This window comes from Pinus tabuliformis, chromosome X, assembly GCF_031772625.1.
Source record: "Pinus tabuliformis cultivar Carrire ecotype Pingquan chromosome X, CPIR1, whole genome shotgun sequence".
NCBI lineage: Eukaryota > Viridiplantae > Streptophyta > Pinopsida > Pinales > Pinaceae > Pinus > Pinus tabuliformis.
The window spans coordinates 144,791,518-144,814,776 of record NC_142308.1 but is presented as its reverse complement, the minus strand read 5'-3'; the positions used below and the strand labels follow the sequence as shown (position 1 = coordinate 144,814,776).

Genomic DNA, 23,259 nt, shown 5'->3' with positions numbered 1-23,259 from the left:
ATAGCGCCACCAAATGGAAAAGGCATATGGTTAGGTGCATAATGGTTAATTCTATTAGGTGAGCATGCCACCAATCTACAAAGGTAGTTCATGAAGCTCAAATGACAAGGGCAGATGTATAAGTTGTATGGTGAACCTTTAGTGGCCAGAATTTCCTTCTTAGAAAGGAAGATGCACCCTTAAGCAAATACAAAGCAAGGTCCTAAGATGGTAGATCGTACACAAACAAGCATAAAATGATGCACTGTAAGGGACCATTTGGAGATGTCCAAGAAGACTATGCATGTCTTGCAAGTGAACTAGGAGAAAGTATGTAGTAAATTCACAAGTTTTTTTAAGGACCTTAGATCTAGTAGAAGAATTAGCTAGTTAAAGACATTTTTTTTGGTTGCATGGTCATTTGTTTGCAACAACCTTGTCAAATTATGCTTTGAAGACAAAGCTCCTTGAAGGGAGAGGACATGTAAATACTAAAAAGTATAAATGTTCACTATTAGGGCTAGTGTAGCTAGACTATTATTGAGATATTGTTGTAAGGATGGTCTATATGTAGGCCAATTGTTAACTACCCCATGACATGCATTGATAATGTGTATGACTATACACTTCTCATCTATCATCTCTTATTTGATTTATTCATTTTGAATTATCTTTGACATATGTTTTGTTTATATGTATGTGTTTAGTTATACATAGTATTTGGTTTATCAAGCTTTATTCATTGCCTAGGGTTTTGTATGCTTCTACAATCTTTAAATAAATGATGGATTGATGACATTGAAATAACCTTGGGGAGTATTAAACAACACGTACAAGTTTATCTCTTGCTCGCTAAGATGTGTAGTGATGTAGTTGGCCAACTTGACGCTTCTTCTTTACACAATATTTAATTTACATCCTAGCTTAAGTTGAAAATTCGACATTGTGTATTTGCATTGCACTAAAGGCTTGAAAAATGGAAACGATAACACTCTTTATATGAGGAGATGTATTGAGGCACCTTGGTTTCAATAGAATCAAAGATCATTAATTGTTAGCATTGTCATAAAGGATGCGTGAGTCTTCATGACCATGTGTGATAGGTGTTGAAATATGTAACTAGGTTTGGTCTTCATAATGACATATGTAATCATGATTTTATGTATTTAATGAAAAGAGAAAAATAAATTTATTATTGTTATTCTTGAGGCATGGGTTTCATGCTCAAGGGAGATTTATTTTTAGGTCAAGCACCCATTGAGTGCTTCTAGGGATTGTCATTGAGTCTACAAGTTAATTGAGTCATTTTCATGTATGAAAGACCCTTTTGGGCATGTTACATATTGTAAAGAAAATTTATTTGAGTCAAAAGACCCTCCAAGACCTCATCATGGTGCAAAGATCAAGTCGGCCTACATGAAGGGACAAGTTGGCCTAAAGATAACAATTCGTACCCCAAAAGCCTATAAATAAGAAGGAACTCGACCTCATTTGGACACACTCTCAAGCAAGTTCGATCTCCTAAGATAGAAGTTGGAAAAATGACAAAAAAAGAAGAAGAAGAGCAAGATCAAAGTTTTGGCCATCTCTCTCTCTCTCTTGTATTGGGTTTCTACAGTTTTTGGGCTAGTCGAAATTTTGAAGCTGTGAAGTTGCTTCTAGGTTGAAGTTGTGATGTTGCTTCTAGGTTGAAGCTGTGAAGCTGCTTCTAGGTCGAAGTTGTGAAGTTGCTTCTAGGTCAAAATTGTGAAGTTGCAAGGTCAAAGTTGTGAAGTTGCATCAAGGTTGAAGCTGTGAATCTACTTGGTTGAAGTTGCAAAAATTGTTGCTGAGGGTTGAAGTTGCTAGAAGGTCGAAATTTATTGCTGGAAGCTGTGCAAATGAAGAAGGAAGGTTGACTTGGTCTTGGAGGGTCTTGGTCAAGGGTCATAGGTCTTGGAATTCATCAATTGAAGATTCTAGAAGAGAAAGAATTCTTGTGGGTTTTCCTCTCAAGTGGAGACGTTTTGGCCCTGGCTGATTGCCTATATCTGGTGTCCTTTTGCCTCACTATTCTTTATGGTTTGGTAGCTGTTTGATGAAAATAACACAATAATAATTAAGGTGAAAAAGAATCTAATTAAGATAAGCAAAAATCCATCACAAGCAGTTTTCAAAGTAAGAGAAATCATATAATATAGTTGCCCCTAGATTTCTCAACATGGTATCAGAGCTAAGGTGACAAGACAAGGAAAGGCAGCGAAAAGAAGGACACTCAAAGGTCAAAGCACTAGAAGGACTATCAAAAGGAGTATCAAGAAAGATAAAATAATTGACATTGTACCATCAAGAAGAAATGCACAAGGATCGAGTACAAGCAAAGAAGACCTCAAAACCCTAGCTTATCAAAAAAGGGTTGCTCATGCTCACTTGAAACATTGTTGGGAAACTCGCACGGCATCATGAAAGAAGATCTTAAGGACCCTACCTAGAAGGACTACAAAATGAAGCATCTTGAAGTCTCTACATTCAAGGGAAGCAAGAAGAGGCGTTGTCAAGGTGATCTCCCTCCCTTTGAAGGATAACTTTTGAAGGGAGAGATCTTCATCAAGAAGACATATTCTATTATCAACATCATCATCAAAATCAAGAAGGCATTGAGTTGAAGATATTGTCATCAAGGAGCATCTTCACTTAACAAGTACGCACCTTTATATTTATGACTGAATTTTCTATCAAAATGACTTCATTTTGCAAGGAAAGCAACAAATTGGTTGGGTCATCAAACTTTCTTCCATGGAAGAAGAGGACATATTTGATCCTCATAGAAAATGAAGTTGTTGAACATGTTAAGGGATCAATTACTAAGCCTCCAAAGGAAGAAGCTCAAGCTCTAGCAAAGTATATGAAAGGGGAAGTAAGGGCTCAAAGGATTCTCATTGAATCCATCAAGGATCCCCTCATACCTTATGTATCAAAGTTGGAGACAGAAAAATATATATCTGACAAGTTAATAGAATCGTTTTCCCTAAGTACTGTAGGAGAAGCGATATCCTTAAGGAACGAGCTGCACAAAATGAAGATCTCAAAGGAAGATGAAAAGCCCCATATTTTATGAAGATATTAGAAATAAGAGACCAACTACAAGAGTTGGGAGAAATAATGTCCGATAAAGAAATGACCACCATAGTGCTCAATGCACTTCCAGAAGAATGGGTCAACTTCACATCTAGCATCTATGGAAAGAATGAAGCCCCACCCCATTCAGTGAACTTTGGTCATTGTGCGGAATTGAAGAAACCAGGTTGAAAGCAAAGAGTGATGTGGGACCAGGAGAACAAGTTCAAGCATTTGCTGCCATGGCTAAGAGAAAAGGAAAGTTTGGGAAATCTGGTTCTCATAAAAAGAAGAAGAATATGTCAAAAGTTCAATGCTATGAGGAATATGGGCACTACAAGAGAGATTGTTTGAAGTTCAAGAAGGACAACAAGAGGAAAGAAAGGAATGAAGCTCATATCACTGAAAAATTGGAAGAACTTGATGAGAAGAAAACCAAAGGGATAGGCCTTCACTATTAGGGTTTCTCCAAAGCATAACAAGGAGAAGTAGGAGGTGAAAAGATCTCCACCATGGCAATCAAGATGAAAAGTATCATGATGAGATGCATATTAGTGGAAGATGGCATCATACTGGAAGCATACTGTTAAAACAAGAGCTCACAACATCATTAGGGAAGCTTGAAAGAATAGATGAAGTAGAAGTCTACAAAGATGTACCCATTATCATATAAAGGAAGTAGCTCTTGGCAACCTCATTGAAATCATATAGAGTACATATGATTGAAAGAAAGTCAGCTAACATGATAAAAGGAATTCATCATACATTGTCACGGTCATCATGAGAAAGGATCATATTGCTGGATTAGGAAAATCAAGATCCTTGGTTGGAATCTTCACTAGAAGGTTCACTTCTACTTGGAAGAAGCAAGTGTTTTTTCGATCATTCCACCTTGTGTGGGATACATTGTTTAGAAGGATGATGATATGGTGACAAAGGAGTGCAACAATTCAAGAAGATTGAAATACTATCAATCGAGGAAAGGAAGTTGCTAAAGGAAGTCTAGATGACCAAAAGGAGAAAAGAGGTATGTATATATTTGATAGATTAAGTCATGTCATCATATAGTTGTAGATAGCATGGGTAAATGCTCTACCTTGTGAGCATGATCAATGATCTTCTCTTTCGAAAAAATACATGAATGCATGGTTCACATATTGATAAGATGAAATCAACATAATATGTCCTCATATGGAATATGAGGTAGCTGACAAAAATGAAGGAACTATGTATGGAAAGTTCCTGGGAAGCAATATGTGAAGAAAGAAAGAAGAGATCGTGAAAGATGCAACTATAGTCACAAGAATTCAACATCTGACGACTAGAAGAATTGACCATGACATCTCCATAGAGAAGAAGACCAGGATAAGGTTTGTAAAGAATAGAGATCCTTGCCATATGAAGCCTTGGGGATGTGTTTGTGAATGTGCAGGATGGTGCAGGCAAGCAAGATGTCACGATGAAAAGCCATCACAAAAGGTAAGTGTGATTTGAATTTCATTTTTTTATTTTGAACAACATCTGGATGGGTTGATACAGGGCTACCAGAAGAGGGTTGTAGATGTCACCTACAACTAGCACTCATGTGGTTGGATGAAAGATCCTAAAGGAAGCATGACTTAGAAAAGGTCGCAGTATGAAGAAAACTAGATGTGGACTAAAAGGTCACTTTCTAATGAAGAGAAGAATGACATGACTGGTGTATCTTGTGAAGGAAAGTGATGGATGGCCGATGCCCTACGATTGATGAAGCCTCCATTATGAAAAGGATGAACCTCATGACATCAAAAGAAGGAGCCCCTCAAGTAGCTGATAGTCCCATGATCTCCACCTAGAGTAAAAAGCTGCTGGATGCAAGTCCTTGGTTAAGAGGGAGCTTGGACAAGTCCCTGAATAAGAGGGAGTTTGGGTATATTCTTTTTTATAGGAATGGGTATATCCTCCCTAGTTGAGAGGGAGAGATAGACACATCATTCTTGTCTTCACTTTGGGAAGAAAGAATGGAGGATTGGGTAAGCATCTGGCATCCGATACTCTTTGAGGATGAGGTAGGGCATCCAAGATAAGAGTAGTCGAAGAGGACTGATATTCTTTGAGGATTGGGAATCCAAGATAAGAATAGTCCTAGAAGGACATACTCTGTGAACACCCGGGTGGGGTATGTACCTTGAGAGACAATGATGATGGTGTCTATAAGTCATTGGTCTCGCCAACATTGTGCTCTGATCTTGTGGAGAGATAGAGTTGTTAGTCAAGGCCTTGCTATGTGACAATGCTGGATGATATGATGCTAAACAAATGGGTTACCAATCCGACTCTTCTTATGAGAATTCTTCAGATTGAGAATGTCCAAGTACCTTGTATGGATTATGAATACCTCCCTAGTTAAGAGGGAGTGTTGAAATATGTAACTAGGTTTCGTCTTCATAATGACATGTAATCATGATTGTATATATTTAATGAAAAGAGAAATATAATTTATTATTGTTATTCTTAAGGCATGGGTTTCATGTTCAAGGGAGATTTATTTTTAGGTCAAGCACCCTTTAAGTGCTTCTTGGGCTTGCCATTGAGTCTACAAGTCAATTGAGTCATTGTCATGTATGAAAACCCTTTTGGGCATGTTACATATTGTAAACAAAATTTATTTGAGTCAAAATAAAGTCAAAAGACCCTCCAAGACCTTGTCATGGTGCAAAGATCAAGTTAGCCTACATGAAGGGACAAGTCGGCCTAAAGATAGCTATTCGTACTCCCCTCAAAAGCCTATAAATAAGAAGGAATTCGACCTCATTTGGAAACTCTCAAGCAAGTTCGATCTCCTAAGATAGAAGTTGGAAAAAGGACGAAAAATGAAGAAGAAGAGCAAGATCGATGTTTTGCACATCTCTCTCTCTCTCTCTCTCTTGTGTTAGGGTTTCTACAGTTTCTGGGCTAGACGAAATTCTGAAGCTATGAAGCTGCAAGGTCGTAGTTGTGACATTGCTTCTAGGTCGAAGCTATGAAGCTGCAAGGTCGAAGCTGTGAAGCTGCTTCTAGGTCGAATTGTGAAGCTGCAAAGTTGAAGTTGTGAAGCTACTTCTAGGTCGAAACTGTGAAGCTGCAAGGTCAAAGATATGAAGCTGCATCAAGGTTGAAGCTGTGAATCTAGTAGGTGGAAGTTGCATAAATTGTTGCTGGGAGTCGAAGTTGCTAGAAGGTCAAAATTTGTCGATGGAAGCTGTGCAAATCAAGAAGGAAGGTTGACTTGGTGTTGGAGGGTCTTGGTCAAGGGTCATAGGTCTTGGAAATTGTCAATTGAATATTCTATAAGAAGAGAAGAATTCTTGTGGGTTTTCCTCTCAAGTGGAGAGGTTTTGGCCCTGGCTGATCACCTATATCTTCTGTCCTTTTGTCTCACTATTCTTTATGGTTTGGTAGCTTTTTGATGAAAAGAACACAATAATAATTAAGGTGAAAAATAATCTAATCAAGATAAGCAAAAATACATCACAAGCACTTATCAAAGTAAGAGAAATCACATAATCTAGGCTACCCTAGATTTCTCAACAATAGGTGGTCATTTAGTTTGGCATTTGCATCACATTTAGAGAACTTGCATGGACCATTGTTGTCTTATGGTTGGTGTTATGTAACATTTTAATGATCATGTCTATTGACTTTGGCTTCGTATGTTGGAACACTTTCAATGATTATGCCATTTAACTTTTTTCAAGACTTTACTCCCATAAAGTAGTGTTGAAAACCTAGTTATTTTTTCTATCACAACTCAACGAAGTAGAGTATTTCAAGAAGCTATGCCTATTCTATTACCACAATCACAAAAGAGAGTTAAACATATTCGAGGATGCCAATATGAAGACACATCGATGCCATATTTGATTGATTTGACTAAGATAAGCAGACCAAGCTTTGAACCAAAGAAAATTAACTAGATGTGAAGATTTTAGATTGAGAAGCATATTTTTGACAAGAGAATATTACTGATAGACAAGTGCACATTTTTGACAAGTGATGAATCAAGCAATTGACCAAAAATATAGACACGGTTGGAAAAATAATGAGAAATCAATGAAGGCACAACTTGTATAGTGGAGGTTTAACAATGAGTGTACATTTAGGAATGGAAATTCAAATGAGAGGGAGTACTCATCTATGTTCCCTATTATTGCAAAATCTAGTACCTTAGTGCAAAGCCTCAGTAAGCAACCTACATTGAGTGCAATAATGAGAGAATTATCACTGTCACGTCAACAACTACTCTCGTTTTAGTGGTTGGATACAATCCACCACAAGGGAGGCTTCCCTAGTAGATCTTGGGGACCAAGTAACCCAATTTGACTTGAGCTAAATGCCCCTTAAGGGGACTTCACTTGGGAATAAGTATGCATTAATTAGGGTTTAGGTTGATTAAGGTATAAATCCAAGAGGGTGAGTTCAAGGGTTCTTATGGCTCAATCTAGAGGCTCAAACACATATAATGAAGGATTATACTTGGCTGTTATAAACTAGGGTTTTAAAATGGAAATTGCAGCAAACAATTAGTTTATAACAACAATAAGAAAAAGCCTCGAAATTTATGGTAAAGAAGTGTAAAGTTAGGGCTAATTAATGAGTTAACAAGAGAGTAAATTTACAACAATTTTATGCGGTGGAAAACACATATTAAAGCACAATACATTGTAGATGTCAACCCTAATTTCTGGCTGAAAAATGCATGTAAAATGATATTTCCACTTTTACAAATAATTTCATACAAGTCCTATCTAACCCAAATACTGCTGAAAATTAATGATTTTGCTATAACTAAACTCTAATTCACCCTAGAAAAAATAAAATAAGAAAATATTCAGGGTTTTTGAAGGATTCGTACATGAGATAAGACTAGTGCCTTTCTCAATCCAAGGCTAATGGATTCTAGGAGTAAAAACTCTTTCGAAGGAAAAAGATGGATGTGGATAAAAGTAATTGAGGGAGAAAAACTTGTGTTCCTCAACTCTTTAACCCAAGTGGTCTTCTATAGTCTTTGGAGATTAAAAGGAGGGAGTTAAACCTAGGTCACTTCACAAGAAACTTGATGAAAATCTTGTGCAAGGAGATTTACTGTCATAAAAGATAAACAAAACCTTGGTGAAAATTTCATTAAACTCTAATTTATCAACAAGAACAAGATGGGAGAAGATAACTTGCATTAACATAACACATATCATCAAAGAATCACCAATAATCATTCAAGAGAGGGAATCATCCATAAAACATCCTCCAAAAGAAGTTCGCTACATTGGTGCTCGGGCTCCATAGCACACAAGAGAGAATAGACAAGTAACTAGTGGAAGTCGATCTCATGTGTGTCAATGATCTAAAGGAAATCAACTTCCCTCTGTTTATATGAGGGTAACCAAGTTGATGTACCCTAAGATTAGCCTAAAATCCCTAAAATAATAATAAATCGCCATTACAAGTTGGATAGCTCACAAGTTGACCTCAAAGATATTTAAATCAATGATATGGCATAGAATTGTGCCTTAATTAACTTACACATAGAAGTTAAATGCCCTCCAAGGGTGATGCCATCCTCCAAAAGGTTTGTCTCTCCATGAAAAGTGCAATAAATGGTTGCAAGGGGTGCATCTCATCTTGAAAGTCATGTGTCCTCATGTTGTCACTCAAATTGTACACGAGAATGCGACAACGCTTAGGATAGGGGCTGTCACTTTGATCCCTGCCTTCTCTGTTTAAGTTGTCTCCTAATTATAGATTAAGGGGGGTAGTCCCTATGGATGAAGAGATAAACCACTTGTTGGGAACCAACAAGTGAAGGAGACACAACCAAATGGCATAGGAACTTGGTGAAAATTAAAGGCAAGTTTAATTATTTAGCACCATTTAATTAGATTTATTGAAATGATCAATTAGAGACCAGTGCCTTAGGAGTCAATTTACTTGCATAATACAAATTAAAATTCCAAGTTACCAGATGAGCAATTGTTGCAATATGTAAATCTATCCTATATGAAGTGCAAGTCCTAGATTCTAAGTGAAATGCAAAATCTTTGTAGATTTTAATTAGATGCCCTATCTAGGTGAATCCTTACTCTCAACAACTTTGAAGTCAGCCTCGAATGTAGGTTGTAGAGAGAAGTCCAAAGGAAGGAGGCTAAGGCCTCATTAATGATACCTCCCGTGGAGTTCTAACCACCCAAGTGCCTCCGTTCCTACAAGGGATTGCCCGCAAAAGAATTGCAAGGTCACCTGTGTTAACCACAAATGAGGGTCTAAACTTCGGAAATTGGGTGAGAATGGTTTTCTTATCTTCTTACAACCAAGCTTATGCTTGGAGGTATATTTTAAATGTGCACTTCTAGTCCTAGAATGAAAAGCAAGAGGTGAGTGAACACTTCAATGAGATTATTAATTAGATTAAGCACTCCAAATTATTTTGATTCTCACGGTAATAATGATATTCAATATGAGAGCGATTAGATGAAGCACTTAAAAGAGTAAATACTATCTCAAATGAAGCAAGATGAACAATTCAAGTGAAACCCAAGAGAGAGAGAGAGAGAGCACAATTAGCGAAAGATTGTTAGGACTTGCAATTATGCTAGTTGATTTCACTTATGAGACAAGATTAGCGATGAAAAACAACAATTCCAAGAGCTTATCTTATGATCAGGGATATTAAGCAAGCTAAGATCCTCAACAAGATTTACTTATTCCACAACATTTGTACAATTAGCAAGAGGAACTTGAAATCACAATTCCTTAAGATATGATGCCCAATTTGCAATATCAAAGTGAAAAGATCTTTCAAAAAGGAAAGCACTTTGAATCACTCCAATAAATCAATCATATTCAGTACTATTAGCAAATTTCATGAATGAACGAATTTCTTTCAATTATCAAATAGCAAAGGGTACTACGAGCACAATGCCAAGATCTCATTAAACTTGATATGTCAATTAGAGAACAAAAGAGACAATGATGACATTCACCACAATAATTATCCAAGATTATTACTAATGCCAATTAGATAATGACACCAATGCTTATTATGAGAGCCAATTAGAGCACAATATTTCTTGAAATGAGATTGCTAACAGTGAGCTTCAAATGTAGAGGACATCGATGAAATGCAAGAATGCTAAGAGAATGCTATGAATGCAAGGTGCAACTTATGCAATCAGCCCAATATGAGATGCCAAATGCTGGAAGAGCAGTCTACTTAACACTTTGTTATGCACTTAAAACAAGAGAGATGAGTTCTTATGACTCTCAAGCCTTCACAAGATAATTTCTCATCACTGAAACAAGTATATATCAGATTTAACTAAGCACATATCAGACCTCTTTTCACTTCTATCAAATTTCCAAAATCACATAGAAGTTATAACATTTCCAATCAAGAGCATGTAGGTTGATTGCCTTTATGTTAAGTGCAAAATGTTGTTAGGCTTATGTGAAGGTATTTTGGAGCTTTATAGAAATGATTATATGAGACTAATACTGCTGCCACAAATTTACTTCAAATCTGATCATGAAAACAGTGAAGAGAAGAAGGGGATGGAGGCAAACCCTTAGGCCTCAAGGCCTTGTTGGATGGATAAGTGTACTTCCAAAGTTGACTCAAACTTCTTCAAACACCTGCAACACAATTTGTTAGCTTGAAAAATGATGGATCAGCCCTCTTATGACAGTGATTAGGGCTTCTAGGGTTAATTGATAGGCTATTGAGACTTCAAGCCCCTGAAATCCCCACAAAACCAGGTGTTAGCTGGAAATACAATGGATTAATGGCAAAAATGATATGGAAATCAATTCAAACTCTTGCCAAACTTGCCATAAGCCTGCAAACACAAAGTATTAATGCCAAAATCGATTGCCAAAGCCACAAATATGCCAAAAATGGACTGCAATGAGGGGACAAAGGTCTAATGAGGCTTGCAGCTAGGGCTAGAAGACCATGTAGGCCTGCAGCCTAGGGAGTTAAGGCCGAATAGGCTTGCAGCTTCCCTTAAAAAGGCCTCTAAGGCATGTGACAAGGAGAAAATCCCTCGTTAGTGCTGCGGCTAAGGGAAGGGGGCACCTTAGGGGCTGCGACCACAAGCACAAGGCCTCAAAAGGCATGCAGCTGCCAAGAAGAACCCTCAAAGGGATGTGACTGCCAAGATGAGCCCTAAAAATGGATGCCGCTAGGGTAAAAGGCTCTAAAAGGGTTGCAACTAAGGGAGGGAGGCCCTTTAGGGGCTATGGTCAGGCCTTAAAATGCTTGCGTCTAGTTTCCAGGAGGCAGGAAACCCTTATGATACCCCTGTAAAAGCAAAAATAATCCCAAAAAAATATGAATGTCACCTCCAGAAGTTGTAACCTTCCTTCTTTAGGCTGGATGACTTTTCTAGATCTCTAGAAACCCCTGAAACCCTAGCTATTTAAGCTAAGTGAGGCTAGGGCTCTCCAAAATTTGATTTCTGCTTCAAACCCTTGAGCTATCACCTACACAAATGAAAAATAGAAAGCCCAAATGCCTAATATATACATAAAACTCAAATAAAACCCAAACCTTAATACTATACAAAATAGAATTAATGGGTTAGTATTTTAGAATTAATGGGTTAGTATTAAAATACAAGTGTTAGATTCAAAAAAATTATTCACAAATATTTACAATCTTTACAAAAATAAATTTGCTCTTATTAGCATATTAATCTTTGCTGCACAAGTAAATAAATGAGAGAATTTGAATAATTTTTTATTTTGGCAAAATCCTCCCACATCAAATATTCGTTAGATTGAGACTTGAAGCCAAACAAAGTATTATCCCCTCACAGTCTGTGAACTTGGGGTTTCCAAGGGCTAGAGCAACCTGTAGCTCAAATGCACTTCAAAAATAGATTATTAGATCAAGAGGGATTCGATCCACACAAAGGATCTATGAACCTGGAGATACCTGCCAGATCCTCTAAATCCAGAGCGCTTACTCTAGCCCAACACCTAAAGCAAGATACCTGTGCTAATAGATGTTCCTACTACCAACAATTGAAATAATAATCATGCAATATATTAGCTCAAAGCATATAAAATAAAATCATCCAGCACATACCACAAATCAACAAGTGAGAGACACCTAAATTGAACCCCAAAGTCTTATGCTTTTATTACAAAATCCAACAGAGTCTTGTTCAATACAAAGATAATTTTGATGTAGTTAGATCATTCCTATTATAATGAGGAGCTCAAAGGCTTCCTTATATAGAAAAATAAGAGAGAAAACCCCTCCAAGTGGAAATAACGACTAGTTGGGTTGATCCTCGTCAAAATAATCTCATCCATCGATCTTCTTTTGAAATAACTTGATCTCCTCTATCGATTGAATTTTATTCTTTTATTTATGAGGAGAAATTCAAATTTCTCTTACAATCCCTTTTTTCTTAGTCCAAAAATTAATATTTTGGACTTTTATTCTCAAAAATTTCAATTTGACTTGACCACCAAGGTCCAAAGGGTCAATTTCTCTTAAAAAAATCGATTTTTTCCTTGGTGGAGGACCCTTAAAATTTAATTCTTTTTGGACCCACGAATTTTTGATGATTTTCCACTTGGAGAGAATTTAATTTCTCTCAAATTAATTTTTTGACTCAAATTTAATTAATTTTCTGGCTAATTATTTTCTTTTTATTTTTGCTAGAAAAATTAATTAAAAGACTCAAGAGGGGAATAAATATTTTTCCACCCTCTAAGTGTATCTATAACAAAATAATTTAGCCATGGTGTCTAAATATGAGTAACCATGCACTAAATTATTCCTAGACACACTTTTACATCAAAATATTACAATATCAACCCTTAGAAGGGGAAATACACATTTGACATAGACCCTCAAGACTTTACCCAATTCTGCGACAAGACACATGATCTAGTATGAAAAATACATAGACTCGATAAACACTAGGACTCACCTAAGACCTCGTCAAAGAATTCCACCCTAGCTTTGGGGTATATCTAGGTGAAAAAATCTGCCAATTATCTATGTTTACAAGCACACATAATTTAGGGAGGTTAAAAAACTCTCTAGGATGAAACCCATTGAGAAGAATCATAGGCTTACCTAGGTGTTATTACATGGCTGAATAGTCATACTAGAATCATTTACACTAAATTTGCAGAATTTGGGATTACAATAATGAAATTGAAGCCAAATGATGACAATGATCCTGAAAAATTTGTCCACTGCTTTGTACTCTGCTTCTCGAACTTTGACATGTACATGGGCAACACCTCATAAAGTGGATGCCTAATCATCAAGTAAGGCCTCCTCAACCTAATGTGATCCATAAAGGTGCCCACGTCATCCTCCAAAGCATCAAGAAGGGGTCATCATCATGGTGAACAATGTACAATCCCCTCCAAAGGGGTCCCATGTCATCATCATCATCAAATATCCTCAAAAACAGGGCAATGTCCATGAAGTAGACTGTAGGTGTAATGCTATCTTGGGGGCATCCTGCCATCTTTGGGGTACATCTACTCTCGAGTCTCAGGGCAATGTCCTAGATTTGACGAACAACATCCAAGGTTGTGGAGGTAGGTGAGAGTGTCACCAACTATTCCAAGTCATCCCGTCAATGGTCCTCAATAAGTGCTCTATGCCATCTGTTAAAGTGCCCTATGTCGTCATCAAAGGGGCTAGACGTCCTCTCTGAAGTGTTAGGGAAGCATCATACACACTCTTAAGGGATGGCAACTGTACTTGTAAGCAAATATTTAACACATACTCATAGAATCAAGTGAGATCAACATCATGCGTGTAAGAACTGTAAGATTATTATATTGGGCCATCTTCAATGTTAAAAGGCATTGTTACCTGCTTATATGCACATGGCAAGGAACGGAGACCCCATTGCCCAATGGAGGAGGCACTATTTAAATTTTTTCGAAGATCAGAAGTCCAACTGGGCATTTTTGCGTCGTCTTCTCTCTCCTCTTCTACTTTCTTCTCCCGAATTCCATACCTCCACAGGGGCATTGTAATAAATGAGCATTAGCATGATGAACTTATGTAACAAACTTAGGCAATTTGGGACCTGGGTACTAGATGAGTCCATTCTAGAGTGTTTTTTTCATTTGATTAATTATTTTCGCTTTTCAATGATAAATAACTAGCTGAGCTTTTTCACTCACATACCTCCAAAGCTGGAGTCGGCTTAGTAACTGGGCCTTCAATGTGTTCTAGTGTCTAGGGTCGATGTATATTGCCATACTAGGTCATATCGAGAGTCTTACATGATTTCACTAGTCTTTCTATGATTTTTTAAATAATTAAAAATTCCCGCAAGACTGTATTTTTAATTAATTTCCTATGTAATAGTGTAAATAAGTGGCACGAGGAAATGTTGGTGGCATGTGGGTGCTTGAAATTCATGCTCAGAGCACCAACATTATTCTAATACCCACTTTGGGGTTCAATAAATGATTATTCCCCCATGAAAACCCATTTTTAATCATAAAAAGTGGCAAAAAAGACGAGAAAAATGCAAAATATTAATAACTAGGAACATATTAATGATGTATTTTCGAGTCAAAGGGGTAAATCAAGTGATATGACATTGAATTCAAGTTCAAAGTTGAGGTGGAGGCCACCTTGGTAGTTTGAGTTTGCTCTTGCATGAGGGGTGGTTTATTGGGCCAACAAAGCCGAGTTCACTAGTTGATAAAAGGGGCCTCATTCCTTCATCTAAGGGGCCAAGTACCCTATCTTATGATGTGGCAGTTAAAGGAGAAATTGACTGTGAGTAAGAGGGAGTTAACTTCCCCTTAGTTCCCTCCTCTCACACCTGTCTACATAGCAGTTAAGAATAAGACCCACGCAGCTATAGCCTGTCACTAGCAGACCCACACAGGCCTAGAGGGCATGTAGCGGATGCAATAATGGTTTGGTGGCACAGTTTACCCATGGAGAATGGTGGGCTGGCTTACCACGAATTATGTGGGAGTTAACTCCTTTCAACTTCCTGTTGTTGCACACTTGTAACAACTCCTTTTTTCCTTGAGATATCAGTAATCTTCACTGAGGAATGCACACTACCAGCAAGAGATCAATGCCACTTCACAGACTTGCTCAACAGTCACATTTCCACTTGAAGAAGTTGACTTTCCTTGGGATTTTCATCATCTTGCCACTTGTTTGATCAGTCTACATTGGGATTTGCTCCCAAAAATCTATCAATGTAACCCAACTCTCATTGTTCAGGAATGGTTGGAAGCTTGAGGCTTGGGTACACTGTCAATTTGTATTTGCTCATTGTTATTATAAAAAGTCTTTGGAGGTTCCATGTTGATGTTGTCGTGGCGAAATCTTCTTGGGTATGAGGTAAATTTTGTGCTTGTTAAAATTCTTTCAATTGCTCTCCTTTAGTAGATTTAGGCCCAAAAAGGGGCAGTGTTTCCCAAGGGAAGGATAGGCAAGTACTTGTCTATCCTTTGATGGTTTTGCAGTTAGATTAGGTGATGCTATGTACTTGTGAATAGCATAAATTATCCCTTCTTGCAAGCTATTTTCTAATGTTTACTAATAATTGTGAGCAAGCCTTTTGAGTTATAGCACAGGTTTCCTTTAAGGCTTTGAGCTTGGCCAAATCATTGGTTAGATCAACCAACCTTAAAGCTCCATGGGAGTCACGATTTCGCCACATTCAGGGGCTGCCAAAGAGATCCAAAAAGAAGGGCATCCAAACAAGCCCAATACTTTTTCCTACTTTCAAATTCAAAAATATGTCCATGAGCTAATTGAATGTCTAGCATTCTAAGGCTATTTAGTGGCTGTCCCAACAGCCACAAATCAACCAAGAAAAGATGATTTAACTCTGCTCTTCTTGGCTGCCATAGAGTAGGATTTCATTTCATTTAATCTAGAGTTTGATTGTAGGTTTCATTTTGATCAAGGTTTGCTACTAACATTGTGGATGTCCAAAGTGTCTTGGCATCTTTCAGTTTTGATTTTGCTGATTTGTTTTGCATGCCATTGAGTGCAAGAAGGAAAACTTGTGGATTGTACCAAACCTTTGAAGCTTGAAGCAATCAGAATACCATCCTTGGAGAACCAATTGTAAATCACCATTCCTCCTTGTAAACCCCTTTAAGGGGTCGCCTTCGTTCAAAGATTCTTCAAGGAAGACATTGAACATTTTTGTAAAAGAAGCCCCAAGGCCATTTGTAACTTTTATGTAATTGTTTCTAATTTCCAACATTTTAGAGCATAGTATTTGCCCCTTTTCTTAAAAGAGGGCTTATTGTAAGTTTTTTTCACTAAATCTTTCATCCCTCATTCTATAAGAGGGATCCATTTTGTAACTCCTTTTTAACTTGTAACTATTTGGAAGAGAGCATTTGATCTCTTTGAGGGACTCTTGCTGTAAGCTCTCTCTCCAAAAATCTTCTTCAAAATCCCTTTCCCAATGGGATCCATTGTAACATCACATCTCTACATCCCTCATTCTATAAGAGGGATCTAATAAAGAAATTATTTTTCTTGGGAGTTAGGGGATTTTTTCCCCTAAGCATCCGCCTTTCCCCATTTGCGGAAGTCTTTCTTGTGACGCTTGAGTAATTCTTTTTTGTTTTGTTTTTGTAGATGATTCTTATTTTATGCATTTAGTTCTCTTAAGCAATCCTTTTATTTATTTCATGCAACTTAGCTATCTTGTGATTTACTTGTTTCTTGCAATTCACTCACTCATTTCTTAATTGCATTAATCTAGTTTAATCTCTCTCATTTAATATCTAGTTTAGTGGTTCTTGTTTTACATTTCAAGCATTACTTTACTTTCCGAGCAACTCAATAATTAGATTCAATATTTCAATAATTGGTTTTCCATTTTGCAATAATTAATTAACCTCCAACTTTGCTGGTTGAAGTAGCAGCTTAGGGACCCTTCTCCCCCTATTGACTCTTTATTTTGAGATTGGGGCCCTGACGAGGATAAGGTATGGGGAAGAAGTTCAATTGAAACTTGTTTAGATCTTACAACTAACTTAACTTAAAATAAACCAAGAGCATTTCACTACATCTATTTGGCAACTTTAGTGCTTGAGCTTTTATTTCATTTGGTTCATTATCTTGCATGGTTTATCTACTTTTGGAGCAATTGTCATTTCTTTCAAGGTCACACACTTCATTTACTTTTCAAAGCATTTCTTTCGGGGATTTATCTGTTGAGTAGTCATTTCCAATTTTTGCTTTCAAATTCATCATCTTTTGCTTTGATTATTTATTTTGCAAATACTATACATCAGGCACTGGTCTATTTGCTTTATCTTACGATATCTTTCTCATAGATGGTTATAATTATCATGCTCATGAAATTTATGCTTTGAATTTATTGATTGCATTTACATTGTGGATATATCTTGGTCAACACTTTTAACTCTTAGAACTTAACTTATCTAGCATACATTAAGTTGAGCCTTAGTTTTCTTCATAGAGTCCACCCCCCTTAGCTTCACTAGGAGTTAGCCTAGACGGAGGAGTTGAGAATTGAGTGACAACAACTCAACTCAAAACTTGCCCCCAAGGCCACACCAAGTGGAGTTAAAGATTTTCTCCACGATAATCCCATGTGTGGATTTAGGTGGCAACAAGCATCAAGGTACTTCACACAATCACCATCTTCAAATGTCTTCCTAGCTTATGATTTGTACACAAGGACCTATTAGGTGCTTCCAACTTCACATAATCACCATCTTCAAATGTCTTCATAGCTTATGATTTGTACACAAGGACCTATTAGGTGCTTCCAATCCTAGGTAAGATAACCACTCTAACCAAATCCATCATCTAGAAATTATTGCTATCTTAGAGATAATGTAACTCAGTGCCATCATCATATAAATTGCCATAGTCTTAGATAATGTACATGCACTTCAATGTTCTCACTCCCCGAATGAATATTGCATTCCTTGTCAATGGACTAGATCCTTGGTTGTCCTTGCAAAGTACTATAAGTCTCTCCTTTGCAATTCCAATGTCATTTTATATCTTCCTTACCAAAACCCCTTTGCATGTGGCATTCAACATGCCTTTATATTATGTGTCCCTTGAAAATAATGCTACAAATGTTACCTTCTTGCTACTTTAGGTCACCACTATTGATCCGACATGAAATGTATAACTAGATATTGAATTCGTGTCATATAGGCATTTGACCTAGTGAAAATTAATGTGCCCAACCAATGCCATTTCACTATTTCTTTGGGTGTAGTCGAGGTCCCAATTGGTTTTGCCTTTAGTGTACCATAAGGTTCACTTAATAACCTTCCAATGACTTATCTATTTCTCTGCGTTATACCTTGACATTGAGAAAACAACAAGCTAATGCTTGGTTGAATAATGGTAATGCATGGTTGAATAATGGTAAGAGATATCAAATTGCTCATTGATTGTTTCCACACGATGGTGTTGATAGGGTTCCTCACACAATCCTTTGTTAATGTCATGCCATGGTCCATTAGTGTGTCACTTTACAATCCATTTTGAATTTATTAATTAGGTTGTTGACAGTCTTGGTATGTGATAGGAAAAATCCCTTAATGTTTTGCCATACTCCCATCACATTATAATAATGCAACACCCCAAGTTTTTACATTTCAACTGTTTGTGTTAAGCTTCTTAACTTTTGAAATATCAGGGTCACTATGACCTATAACAATGAAATTATCAACATATAGACTGATGAACAATAAGTCACCACTTTATGTGATCTTCACATAGAGATTTGGTTGTGAGTTTTTGCTGAACCCAACTCTAAAGTACTCATGAATGTGTGCATACCAAGCTCCTAGTGCCTATGTCATCGTGTACAATGCCTTTCGTAGTTTGCATAGTAAATTCTCTTTTCTAGGCTTTGCAAAACTAAATTGTTGTTCCATGTAGACTTCATATAAGCATTCATTAAAGAATGTGCTCTCAACCAATGTTGCAGTTATCGTTATCGGGATATTATTGGCGAGGGGAAAAAATCGTAAAAATCTGGAAATAATTGGGAAAAAATCGTAAAATACAAAAATATTCATTTTTTTTTCAATTTTTTAAATATCTAAATTATCTACAACATAAAATAAATACATTGACACATAAATATGATAAAAGAACTAATATATAAGATGTGTAATATCATTTCTAGTGCTACATCACACATAACAATGAATCATGTCCTGAATAGTAAGTCCTGACTCCTGAGTCCCAACTCAACCTCAAGATATCAACAAAAAATATAATAATGTATCTCATATCATGAGTCATAATGTCATATATAATGAAATGAACCAAATAACTAAAGTCTAATATTATTGATTTCCTCTGCCCCTCTAGATGTAGATGCCAGTGGAGTTGGTAGTGGACTCTGCTGTGCTCTAGAAGCTGAAGAACTAGGAGCTACAGGAGGTAGATCACGTCCTCTACTAGTGATAGGGGTAGCCTGGGTAGGTTGTGTCACCTCCTCCTCATCAAAAAATTGGAGATATATATATATATATATTTTTCCCAAGATAATATCGCCAAACTCAAAAAATCGGGATTTTCCGATAATATTGCGATTTTCACGAGACTGGTTTAATGTAGTGTTATCATATAGTCAAACTGGCTTATGGTATCAAATGGGATCATATTTCCTTCTGGATATTCTGGAAATATGCCAGGATGTGTTGAAATCGGTTAATAATGAGCAATCTTCTAATGAAAGCAACTTAAACCAATTTGGCATATATCACTTCTGTTTACCATATGGTACACGTTTTGAATAATGAACATTGTATATGTTTCTCTTATGCAAAAGGGACATGGCCAGCGTGTAGCATAATCATAATCCTTTTGAAGTAAATGTTGGCTTTTATGATGGCATGTGACACTGATGACAGGCAAATTTTTAATTATTTGATTTCCTTAGTTTTTCTGTTAGTGCAAGATCTTAAAGTTCTGTACCAGATTATATGAGCTTCAAGCTAAGGAAAATCTGAATCACTTTCTGCGCAGGAACCCTTTAATGCAGAAACTCCAAGAAGTGCCTTAATCAATGCATATGTGACCTCTGTGGACATGTTTTACAAGCGTAATCATGGACCCATTCCTGTACTGGATGATCCTGACAGGTTGCATTAACAAGAAAATAACAGCTAAAGATATTCTAGAAGATTTAGTTAACAGCTGTTTTTCTATTGCAAATAATTATCTTTTCATGTATCCCTCAGCAGTGCAAACTGATTATTTGTACCTGGAAACAGGTATTTTGTGACTGTTGGTGGGTTAGTACGAAAGAGTTTGGCAATCTCTATGAAGGACATAAGGTGATGTCTAATATATAATATAAATATGCGTCTCTGGCTTTTTTATGTGTAAGCTCATTCTAGAAAAATAATTCTTATATGTGCAGGATGCTTCCAAAATACACAGTTGTGGCCACATTGCAGGTTTGCAACAAAACATCTCATGCAATATGAAGAAGTCAATACTTTAATAAATTCTTATTTATATTAAAATGAATATGTTTAATACTCAGACAACTCAGCATGGCATTTTTTTGGGTCCCAAATTCTACAGTGTGCAGGTAACCGAAGGACAGCAATGAGCAAGAAAAAGACAGTGAAAGGTGTTGGATGGGATGTAGGTGCACTAGGAAATGGTGTGTCGATGCTTTGACCTGGCATTATAATGTTTACTCTACAATGCTGGTGAATTAGGGATATATTTTTTGCTTCAGATCTGCTGTGTTTGTTAACAAATATCAATGAACTGTTTTTTCTGTACCTATTTTCTAGGAATTCTTATGTATGGTTGATTTATATGAATGAAATACACTGCCTCTAATTTTTTTGGAAGGATAACAAAATATAAATATGTAGTGAAATCCTTGGCGTTCTCCCTGTAACTCAGCCTAGTTTTAAAGTCCCTTTTTGTAGGAGTGACACTGTTTGATCTGAAAAAATACTTTTGATTGTGCAGAGAGACACCCTACAGCCAGTGTTGTTAAAATTGCGATGATATCGCGATATTATCGCTTTATTGCGATTTTTTCCCGAAGCCGATATTATCGCGAGTAATACTTGCGTATTTTTTTTATACGCGATTTTTTCCATTTTATTGTGGAGGGTCGGGGCAGCGAGGTTTTATAATGAAAATTTCGATTTTTTGGCATTTCATTTGCACAGTTAGGCGCGCGGAGAGCAGTGGAGTGTTGGAGAGGGCTTGGAGATTTTTCAAGTGCGTGGAGGAGAAAATCAAGAGGAGGAGACTGATTATCTTGATAGGAACGGTATGGGCACCAATTTTTTTTTTTTGTTTTCATTGTTTTTGGTTGGGTAACTTGGTATGGGCACCAATTTTTTTTTGTTTTCATTGTTTTTAAACATTGTTTCTGTTTTTTTTCATTGTTTTTGGTTGGGTAACTTGGGTTTGGAATGGGGTTTATGAAATTTGCCCAATGTAAATTTTGTTTAGTTTTTTTGGTTGGGTTTGGATTCTGGAATGGGGTTTTTGATGTATTGTTTTACTTTTTTTAGTTTTTTTTGGTTGGGTTTGGATTTTGGAATGAGGTTTCTTAAAAAGTATGTAATTTTTTTAGTTTCTGTACAATGTAAAAATTAAAATACTAAATTGTAATCCTTATTTTCCTATAGGTTCACAACTTCACGGAAACACCATTCAAGTTTTCAACTTCAAAGTTCAAAAACAAACATGCCAAGGAAATTGGACCCTTTCTGGAAATTTGGTGAACCTAAAGCTCCGAATGATAGACTAAACTTGACTTGCAAGTTGTGTGGGTTCCATATGTTTGGGGGGTGTACAGATTGAAGTATCACCTTGCACAAATCCTTCGATTTGATGTAGGGCCTTGCACAAATACAAATTCTGAACTCATCCGAAGAGCCATGAAAGCATTGGAAGCTTTAGACTAGAATAGAGAGGCCAAAGAAGAAATGAAGAGGCAACTAAAAAAGTCAGCTGAAGTAAGTGGCACTGGTTCTACTGCAGCATCAACCAATCTGGTAGCTGCGACATCATTTTTTGTTCCTTGAACCACACCTGGTTCACAACCATCTATCAGTTCAATGCTAAAAAGAACTGAGAAAGAACAAGCTGACAAGTTGTTGGCAAAATTTCTCCTCTGGAGTGATATTCCTTTCAGCGTTGTAAGGAATAATCCATTTTTCCAATTTGCTGTTGATGCTATTGCAAGTGTTGGCCTAGAGTACAAAATCCCTTCTTATCATGATTTCAGAGGCCGAATTCTTCAAAATGAAAAGCTTGACTGCACCCAAAGATTGGAGGATTTTAGGGCATCATGAGCACAAACAGGATGCACTGTTATGTCAGATGGTTAGACTGACCAAAAGGGGAGAACCCTTATAAACTTCTTGGTTAGTTGTCTCGACTCTCAAGGGGACTATGTTTATCAAATCTGTTGATGCATCTGCACAAATCAAAGATGCAAGAACTTTATGTGATTTGCTAGATGTGTTTATTTTGGAGGTGGGTGCAGAAAATGTTGTCTAAGTCATAACGGACAATGTTGCAAATTATGTTGCTGCTTGCAGGATGCTTATGGATAGGCATCCTACTTTATTTTGGACACCTTGTGCTGCACACTGTATTGATTTGATGTTGGAGGACATAGGGAAAATTCCCTTTGTTAAAGATATTGTTGATTCTTCCAAAAATATTATAAAATTTATATATAACCATACACCTGTGCTTAGCTTGATGAGAAGATTCACCAACAACAAAGAGTTGGTGCGCCCCACCATTATACGGTTTGCCACCAGTTTCATATCTCTTCAATCCCTCTTGAATTCTATGTGGGATGTGAAGAGAATGTTTGTTTCAGAGGAGTGGCGTGCTTTGCCAATGAGCCACAAACCAAAGGGAGAGGCCGTATGCAGACTCGTTTCATACCATGAAGACTTTTGGGCGGGAGTGCAGGAGGTGTGCGTCGTTACTGAACCTTTGGTAAAGGTTCTTTGGTTGGTTGATGGTGAGAAGCCCGCAATGGTCTATTTGTATGAGGCCATGGACAGGGCCAAAGAAGCCATTCGGGCCTACTATGATGATAAGGGAGATGATGAGTTTCAGAGACAACTCCTCGTATGGGGAGTGATTGATGAGCGATGGAACAACACATTCCATTGTCCCATTCATGC

General features: G+C 37.0%; 1 protein-coding gene across 1 annotated transcript in view; it reads left to right on the top strand.

Annotated features, from left to right (window-relative positions):
* Window positions 1-23,259, top strand: part of SOX (sulfite oxidase) — a 348,282-nt gene that overhangs the window by 50,343 nt on the left and 274,680 nt on the right. The window contains exons 2-5 of the mRNA XM_089446856.1: window positions 20,099-20,214; window positions 20,347-20,409; window positions 20,496-20,532; window positions 20,663-20,744. Of these exons, the coding sequence (XP_089302982.1) occupies window positions 20,099-20,214; window positions 20,347-20,409; window positions 20,496-20,532; window positions 20,663-20,744 (298 nt within the window). The remainder of the gene's footprint in view (window positions 1-20,098; window positions 20,215-20,346; window positions 20,410-20,495; window positions 20,533-20,662; window positions 20,745-23,259) is intronic.